The sequence below is a fragment of the Impatiens glandulifera genome, chromosome 6 (assembly GCF_907164915.1).
Source record: "Impatiens glandulifera chromosome 6, dImpGla2.1, whole genome shotgun sequence".
NCBI classification, from domain to species: domain Eukaryota; kingdom Viridiplantae; phylum Streptophyta; class Magnoliopsida; order Ericales; family Balsaminaceae; genus Impatiens; species Impatiens glandulifera.
Window position 1 is genome coordinate 874,679 of NC_061867.1, and position 9,152 is coordinate 883,830.

Below are 9,152 nucleotides of genomic sequence, written 5' to 3' on the forward strand. Positions count from 1 at the left end.
AATTGTAAGTCAAACCTAACAAACTTAAACCCTAACACAAGATTATTGAATTAGATGGATGAACACCACCCCCACATGCTTTTATTTAAACACATGGAATTAGAGTAAAATTGAGATTAAACATATTAAATTTATTAATATATACATAGTTAAATATTTTTTTTATTCTCAAACTCAGATCCAGTTCCGAACAAAGGCTTTAACAAATGGGGCATTTTTTAAAACTTATAAAATTAAAACTCATAAAATAAAGGTGAATTAAAGTATATATTAAATGAAAGTTTAAAGGGAAAGATTGAAGGGACCCTTATTATAATATGGTATGAGCTGTTCACATTTCTCTTTAATTGATTGATAACAAAAGATTATTCTAGGAGAAGAATCAGATTTAAAGGTATCACAACTAAGCAGAATATTATATATTATTATTTAAAAAAAATTAAAGTTTCTTTTTCGGAAAGGGTAATTTGAAAACTAACTTATATGTTACTTTTAGATATGGGAAGTTATCTATATAGTTATTAGAGAAACGAATAGTATATCTCCACGTGGCACACGTATCAATGGAGTTCTATAAATGTTCAGTTTCTTTACATCAGTTTTATTATTATCATCTTCTTCTTCCTTTCTTCATCTTCTGCAAATTCTAAACCAAACCAGTTTCTGTAATCTGAAGAAAAGAAAACAAACATGTCGACAGCAACCTTTGTAGACATACTTTTGGCCATTATCTTGCCACCTCTTGGTGTGTTCTTGAAATTCGGTTGCCAGGTATTTCATTTGTAATTATTATTAATGTTTGTTTTGATTTATATATGATCATGGGTTTTTCTTAATTTGGTGTTTGAATTCATCAGGTGGAGTTTTGGATATGTCTTGTGCTCACTTTCCTTGGATACCTTCCTGGAATTATATATGCAATTTTTGTTCTTACTAAGTGATCTTCAATCTTATAACTCTTCAAGTCAGACCATTTAGGTATGCCATTTTTCAGTAGTTTTATTTTGAAAATGATCGAAATTTGAAAACTCGAATTCATAACTTTATAAACAGAACTAGGGAAGTATTATGAGTATATATGTTGAAGATTTTAGGGTTTACTATAACATATGACATAATTTAGTGTAATATGTTCTTTCTTTTGTTGAAAAGGAAGATTTTTTTTCTTAATTTTTTTTTAGGGTTTGGTATAAAATGGGACATAATAATAATATATAATATTATTGACAGGTGGGGGAGATAGGATGGGGACAACCATTTTTGGAAGATCATCTATTTTGTTTTCCTTGTAAAGTGGACATGATTTGAAGGAGTTTTACAACTGTCTGTTTTAATTATTTAATGGTGGATATTGTTTGTGTTAATTTGTTTTTAATTAAATATTAATGTTTGTTGGGTGGTTTCATTTGAAATTTAAGGATTTTGTGAAGTATAAGTATCATATGTTAATAATTTTCTTATATTTAATTAATTATATAAGCTTGTTTGATAATTGAGTACTTTTTATTTTTATTTTAATGTGGCTTATGAGTTAAGATATTTGGTTTTATTTAATTTTTAAAATGATGTGACACTTTTTATTAAAAAAGAAAAATAAATTAAGATTTTTTTTAACCAAATGGGCTAAAGTTAAAAGGACCCATTGGACTGGTTCATTTTAAATACAAAAGTAGTGAAAAACTTTATTATATGAGAAATTAAATTTTTTAAAATTACTGTAATTTTCATTATATTGAATCTCTTCAATATATTTTTAATAAAAATACCTGAAGAATATATATGTGGTAATTAATCTTTGAGGTAGTCAATTTATAATTACATATTAAAATTTGGATTAAAATCTGGAGGAGATGTATTACCATTATCGTCATTGAAAACGTTATTTAGTTACTAAAAATGACCAATCCGTCGATGGTAGATGTATAAATGCTTGTTATCTTTTCAAGTCCATAAATATATTCGGAATGCATCAGAACAATTCATCCAACCATGAGGAGGAAAATGCATCTCGCATTCATTGAACATAAAAATACAAGGAAGGCGATTCTCAAGAGAAGGAGGAAGGGATTGATGAAGAAGATGGATGAAGTCAATACCCTTTGTGGCGTTGACGGATGTGCAATTGTATACTCTCCAGATGAGGCGATTCCCGAGGTTTGGCCCAATGAGGCAAAGGCTGAGAGTGTGGTGGCTCGATTTAACATGATGCCATATGTGAATCAACACAAAGGGATGAAAAATCAGGAGGTATATTTTAAAAAAGCAATTTCTAATTTAGAGGGTAAACTGAATAAACAAATAAAAGCTAATTATGAAAAAGAAATTACTTTGTTGATGTATCGTGATCTTAATGGAGAAGTGAGTCATGAAAGAAAATTGAAAGTGGATGAGTACCACAATCTTAATAGGGTGATTGATCAAAAGTTGGAAGAAATTAATGAGGGAATGAGAGCGCTCTCTGGGAAATCAGCTTTCAGTTTGGTTCAAGATTCAATTAATCGAGATGTAGCTGAATGCTCGAGGAGTCGTATGGGCTTGAAGGACGATGATCTTGTGATTCCGATCGAAGAGAATGATGATTAATCCAACAAGTCATTCAAAATAAGTTTTTGTTTGCCATGTTTGAATGATTTTATTTAAAACTTTGTTGGTTGGTTGTTGGTTTTTGGTTTTGTGTTAAGGATACTTTAAATTATTTTTTCTTTTTAATAAGTTTACTTAATAATGCTTTGTTGGTTAACTATCTTACTATCTTATATTCAAGATGTTTTAAATTGTCAATGATATACTCACCTTATTTGATTTGCAGGTAGCTAGGAAGTTAAATTTTTTCATTCTTTTAATTTGATATTGGTTTATTATTTTGTATAGAGTTATTGGATTTTTAGCCGTTTTTTCCGGTTCACTGGATGATTTGTTTTCATGTCTCTTTAGGTTTTGTTTTTTTAGCATTAGTGGTGATTAGCGGATCAGATTTTGCTGGTGCTCTTTGAAATTGTGTGATCATATTCGATTTTTCTTGACTGAATATGGCATGACGACAAACCATTTTTTGATCGACGCTTTAACACTTTGTTTTCATTTTCTCGGTGTTGCGGGACAGCGTTTATTTGGTCTTCACTCTTGCCCGATTGTTTTGGGCTATAATTCTTTTGGTAGACATACACTTGGTTGGGTGTGTGACTTGACCATCATTCTTTTCTTATTGGGACAAATTTTATTTTGTATAGAATATTTGAATATGTTAGACTTGGATCTCTTGTTTGGATGTATTTTTTGGATTTAAAGAGTGAAATTGTATTATACATTTAAAAGGTTTTTTGAATACAATTTTTTTGAGATTTGGGGGCATAAATGGTATATATATATATTGTTAGTTTGAAAATTTTGTAGTTATAAATTATTTTGTCATTTTTGTTAATATTTTGTTTGACAGTGTTATGTTTTTGAATTAACTTTTTGATCTTGTTTCAATTTTCTCATTGCAAAATATATAATGAACCTTTCTTAGTCTTATATATTATAACCTGGTAGATTTTTGCACCATAATGTTATCTTCTCAATAAACTATGAAATATTTATTGGATTATATACTTGTGAATACATTTTATTTTTTTTGGAAGGAACTTCTCAATAGACTCAAAATGTTTGCTTTGGATTGCTTATTATGATGGATGGTAATTAAGTTGATGGTAATATAATTCCATACAACCTCAAAATAGAAGTTATTTTTAATTATACTTTTGTAATTTCTTACCCAAAGAGATTAAAGAGTGGTTGATACACTAAAAAAACACTGCCTTTAGAATTCAAAATTTATGGCCTCACACTTTTGACATTTAATGTAAAAAAGACTAGATACATTAATATTTTTAATTTCCTTTAAGCACAATTCATTTTTATTTAATATGAAATGGTAAAAAAATAAAAAGAATAGAAGTTATGAACCACTTATCTATTTTTCTTACATAAATCTTTTTTTGCAATGGGGACCTCCAAGCATTAATCATAAAAATATTATGTGAGCATAAAAGTGCATACATCACTACCAAGTTTGGCACTAATATTGCTCTCAATTGTGTGTATTATTCAATCTCTCATTTTATATGTATGATTTTTAATTTATTTTTTCGTGAAAAAATATTATATCTAGATTCAATTTAAGGGGATTTAAATATAAATATATTTTACATTCATATTATTTAATATAAATATATTTTAAATTGTACACTTTTATAATTTTAATCTTTAGGAATCATTCTAAGCAACTTATTTATGACAATAAAAATCATAACATTTATTTAGTAACAATAGAATAGCTCACAACTTATATATATTATTTGATTAACATACATTCAAAATATTATTTTCTTATTTATTAATCAATATAATGTATTTTTATTAAATAACATTGTGACACTTTATTATTATTTTTAATTATGATATCATGAATTTTTACCTCAATATTGACTGCTTTTATGCAAAAAAACAAAAACATAAAAAATAGTTGAATATTAATTCATCCACTCCAATTTATTCCATGTGAAACATAAAACACAAATCATTCAAATACAAATTAATACAAAAATCACTTTTTACCATGATAGAAGAAACAAGTAATGAATTAATGTAGTTGTAATAGTTTATTACTTATTCTCGGTGTCCCACTCCACATCTTATTATGATCTTCGTCTACCCAAAGGGGAAACACATGTATTGTTCCACATGATTTAATCGACATTTCGTTGGTGTGAATCTATAAACTTCTTAATGTAAGCATCTGCTTTTTTGTTGATCAATGAATCAGCTACATAATATCCTCTATCTTCATCGCTTGGCCACACTTTGTACGCATTGATATTATGTCTGTCATCCCTGCTTGACTCTCCTTTTCTTGATTTCTTGAACTTGAAGATATTAAAGAATGAAAGAGCCGATGAAAAATTCTTTGGTTGGTTGTTATTATTTTTGCCTCTCATAACTAATAATACAGTATTATTGTTGGTTATGAGTTTTGTTTTTGGATGGTGAAAGATGAAAGGAGAGAATGGTTTGAAGTTAATGTGATGAAGGAAAATTAAGGAGAATGATTATATTTATAGTGAGAGGATTGTTTGGATGTTTTGGTGGAGAAGAATCAATAGGGTTACAAAGTTTTATTTTCTTTTAGGTGCACATTGTCACAATACATGCATGTTTACTAATTAGATAATAAGTATTGCCCATTCTTTAAAAGAAGCATATTTCCTCTATTTACTAAATTCATTATAGGCCCTTACTTATTTTCTTTTCCCCCACTTTATTTCATTTGACTATTTTCTTAAATTATGAGAACAAAGTTTCTAGTGTCTCCTTTGATTAATCAAAGTGGTTAAGTGAATAAAGTTTTTTTTCTTCTTAAATTTATTGAAATATTTTATTTTTAACAAATGAGTAGAAATGCTAAAGAAAGAAAAAGTATGACAATTGAATGGAAAAAAATGCTATGACAATTGAATGTAAACTTTCTTCAAAGAAGTGAAATAGCATAGTTTTGATATTTCAAAACCTAGCATTCTAAAAGAAAAAAAACAACCTCCATAATCAAATTAAATAGCCTAACAAAATTTTTTCCAAAGAAGAATCAATACACCTAACCTAACTCTCTATAAAAAAATCATTAAAATTGATCTTCAAGAGTCCATTAATTTCTCTATGTTTTGCCTTTTCATTTATTGTTTCTATTCTATTATTTTCTTTGTTTACTAATATGTTCAAAATTTCTTTTAAATAACTTAGAAAGTTTAGAAATTTCTAATTAGATAATCAATATCATTGATCATCACCATCCATTTTAAGTATTTAACTATATAATGAAACTCATTTTTTTTTTATTATCATTTAGCAATATATATGTATATATTATCTTAGAAAAATAAATAAACACCAAAATCGTAAAAATACTTAATAGAATATAATTTAAAAATACTTTAGCAAGAAAAATATAATAAATTTTTAAACAAATTTTTAACTCAAAAAAATAAATATATTATAATAAATAAATAAGGTCCAAACAAAATAGGATCATCAACCTAAAAAAAAATCAAACCTAAAATAATTTTAAAATATTGAAATAAATCAAGATTTGATGAGTAATTTTTTTAGATTAGACTTAAAATAAGAGATGTAGCAACCTGGTCATCTATTATGATTTTTTATGATTAGACTTAATTATTTAATATTACTATAAAATATAAAAGCTCACTTTTTAAATATTCATGAAATATGTAGAAGGGTCCCCAAAATTAAAGACCACATGCAAAAACAAAAATTGTGGTCCACAAAGTTAAAAATTGATACTAAATAATGCAACAAAACCAATTAATTTCTAGTATTTCAAATATAAATTGTTCACTCTTCTTTTAATATTAAAATATTACAAAATATCAATATTTTTAATTCATCTTAGAACTATTTCAATATAAGGTGTTAGTGTACTATGCAATTGGGGCTCTTTGCATAGGTTGTCTTTTATCTCTTTCTGGTAGGCTGAAATAAAATTGAGTAGAATGGACAATCTCTTTAATTTAATTGTATATAAAAGATAAGTTATGAAAACATCTCAATTAAACTCAGATCAAATTCACCTAAAAACTTTATTTTCAAATGATCCAATATTTATAATAAATATACACAACTTTATAAAGACCCAAAAAGTAAAAAAGTTGAAAGGGATCAAATTGAACATTTCAATGTCCGGTTCAATATTTGAGTAAAATTATATAATATTATTGACAAGTGGGGGAGATAGGATGGGGACAACCATTTGGAAGAGCATCAATTTTGTCTTCCATTGTAAAGTGGACATGATTTGAAGGAGTTTTACAACTGTCTGTTTTAATTATTAATGGTGGATATTTGTTTGTGTTAATTTGTTTTTAATTAAATATTAATGTTTGTGGGGGTTGTTTCATTTTGTTGTTTCATTTCAATTTAAGGATTTTGTGATGTATAAGTATCTCATGTTAATAATTTTATTATATTTAATTAATTATAAGCTTGTTTGATAATTGAGTACTTTTTTTCTTGTAATGTTGCTTATGAGTTAAGATATTTTGTTTTATTTAATTTTCAAAATGATATGATACTTTTATTAATAAAGAAAAATAAATTAATTTTTTTTTAAACCAAATGGGCTAAAGTTGAAAAGGACCCACTTGGGCTGATTCATTTCAAAATACAAAAGTAGTGAAAAACTTTATTACATGTGAAATAAAAAATTTATATTACTGTAATCTTCATTATATTCCATCTTTGTCACATGAAAATTACGTTTTTGAGGTACTCTTTATTATATATTTTTTTTATTAAAATCTGGACGAGATGTGTTACCATTATCGTCATTGAAAACGTTATTTAATTACTAAAAATGATCAATCCGTCGATGGTAAATTTCTTACAATAAATGTTTGTTATCTTGTCAAGTCCATAAATATATTCGGAATGCACAAGAACAATTCATTCAACCATGAGGAGGAAAGTGCAGCTCGCATTTATCACAAATAAAAATAAAAGGATGGCGACTCTCAAGAAAAGGAAGAAGGGATTGATGAAGAAGATGGATGAACTCAGCACCCTTTGTGGCGTTGAAGGATGCGCGATTGTATACTCACAAGGAGAGGCAATTCCCGAGGTTTGGCCCAATGAGACAAAGGCTGAGAGTGTGGTGGCCCGATTTAACATGATGCCAAATGAGAATCGACACAAAGGGATGGAAAATCAGGAGGTACATTTTAAAAAAAATAATTTCTAATTTAGAGGGTAAACTGAATAAACAAAGAAAAACTAATCTTGAGAAAGAAACTACTTTGTTGATGTATGGTTACCTTAATGGAGAAGTGAGTCATGAAAGAAAATTGGAAATGGATGAGTACCATGATCTTAATAGGGTGATTGATCAAAAGTTGGAAGAAATTGGTGAGAGGATGAGAGCGCTCCCGGTGAAATCAACTTTGAGTCTGGTTCAAGATTCAATTAATCCTTCAAGGGTTAACGAGGATGTAGCTGAATGTTCGACGAGTCGTATGAGATTGAAGGATGATGAATTTGTGATTCGGACAGAAGAGAATGATGATTAATCCAATAATGCATTCAAAATAACTTTGGTTACGTTATGTTTGGCGTTATTTTAGTTTGAACGATTTTATTCACAACTTTGTTGGTTGTTTATCTTGTGTTAGAGATATTTTAAATTGCTTTTTTAAATGCTTTGTTAGTTGACTGTCTTGTATTCAAAATCTTTTAAATTGTCAATGATATAAGCACCTTTTTTGATTTGCAGGTACAAAGGTAAAATTTTCATTCCTTTAGTTTTTATTGGTTATTATTTTGTATAGAGTATTTGAATATGTTAGAATAATTTTGGATATGTTTGCCTTGGATCTCTTGTTTGGATGTATTTTTGGATTTAAAGAGTGAAATTGTACTAAACATTTTAAAGGTTGTTTCCTTTATATTATATATTTTGTTAGTTTGAAAATTTTGTAGTTATAAATTATTGAGGGTAATATGTCCTATATATTTAATTTAGTTTGAAGTATATCCTCAAACATAATTTTGTTTGAAATTCTTGTACATTTATTTTGGTTTGATATTGCTTTTTTTTTTTTATATTTATTTTTGTTTGAATTTACACCATAAATATTTAAAACTATTTAAAATATTATACATTGTTAATTTATGTTAAAAAAATGCACAAATTCCTCTTATAGGTGTTATATCTATTTTATTTTTATTTTATTGTCATAATGAAGGCAAAACTTTTACTTTCTTCAACTTAATTCTTAAATAACAGCGCATCTGTTTTGTTCCATTTTAGACAAAGTTACATACTAAGGTGAACAAAGTTATTACTCATTCATCTATATTTAAATATTGTGTGTTTATGTACCATAATTATATTTAAAAAATATTGACGTTGAATGAGATGTTTGATAATATTATAATTAAAATATAAATAATATAATAGAGATTACGAAATATAAAATAGGATAAGTGTAATATAAAATTTGTAATAGATTTGAATTGGTCAACTAAGCATGACTTACGTAAAAACGTGGCTATCCTCTTATTGAGAATAAATATAATTAAATATAAAAACGAAATAAGTTTAT

At 26.9% G+C, this 9,152-nt stretch overlaps 3 protein-coding genes across 3 annotated transcripts; all 3 read left to right on the forward strand.

Moving 5' to 3' along the window:
* Positions 1-594: 594 nt before the first annotated feature.
* Positions 595-1,492, forward strand: LOC124942441 (hydrophobic protein RCI2A-like). Its single transcript, XM_047482955.1, has 3 exons — positions 595-771; positions 858-978; positions 1,231-1,492. Exons 1-2 carry the CDS (start codon positions 691-693, stop codon positions 939-941), a joined length of 165 nt encoding a protein of 54 aa, XP_047338911.1. The 5' UTR covers positions 595-690; the 3' UTR covers positions 942-978; positions 1,231-1,492.
* Positions 1,493-1,989: 497 nt separating this feature from the next.
* Positions 1,990-2,583, forward strand: LOC124941551 (agamous-like MADS-box protein AGL80). The gene has a single exon (XM_047481891.1). The coding sequence runs from the start codon at positions 1,990-1,992 to the stop codon at positions 2,581-2,583; it is 594 nt and encodes a 197-aa protein (XP_047337847.1).
* A 4,972-nt stretch (positions 2,584-7,555) lies between these two features.
* On the forward strand, positions 7,556-8,117 carry LOC124941552 (agamous-like MADS-box protein AGL80). Its single transcript, XM_047481892.1, has 2 exons — positions 7,556-7,765; positions 7,836-8,117. Exons 1-2 carry the CDS (start codon positions 7,556-7,558, stop codon positions 8,115-8,117), a joined length of 492 nt encoding a protein of 163 aa, XP_047337848.1.
* The last annotated feature ends 1,035 nt before the right edge of the window (positions 8,118-9,152 follow it).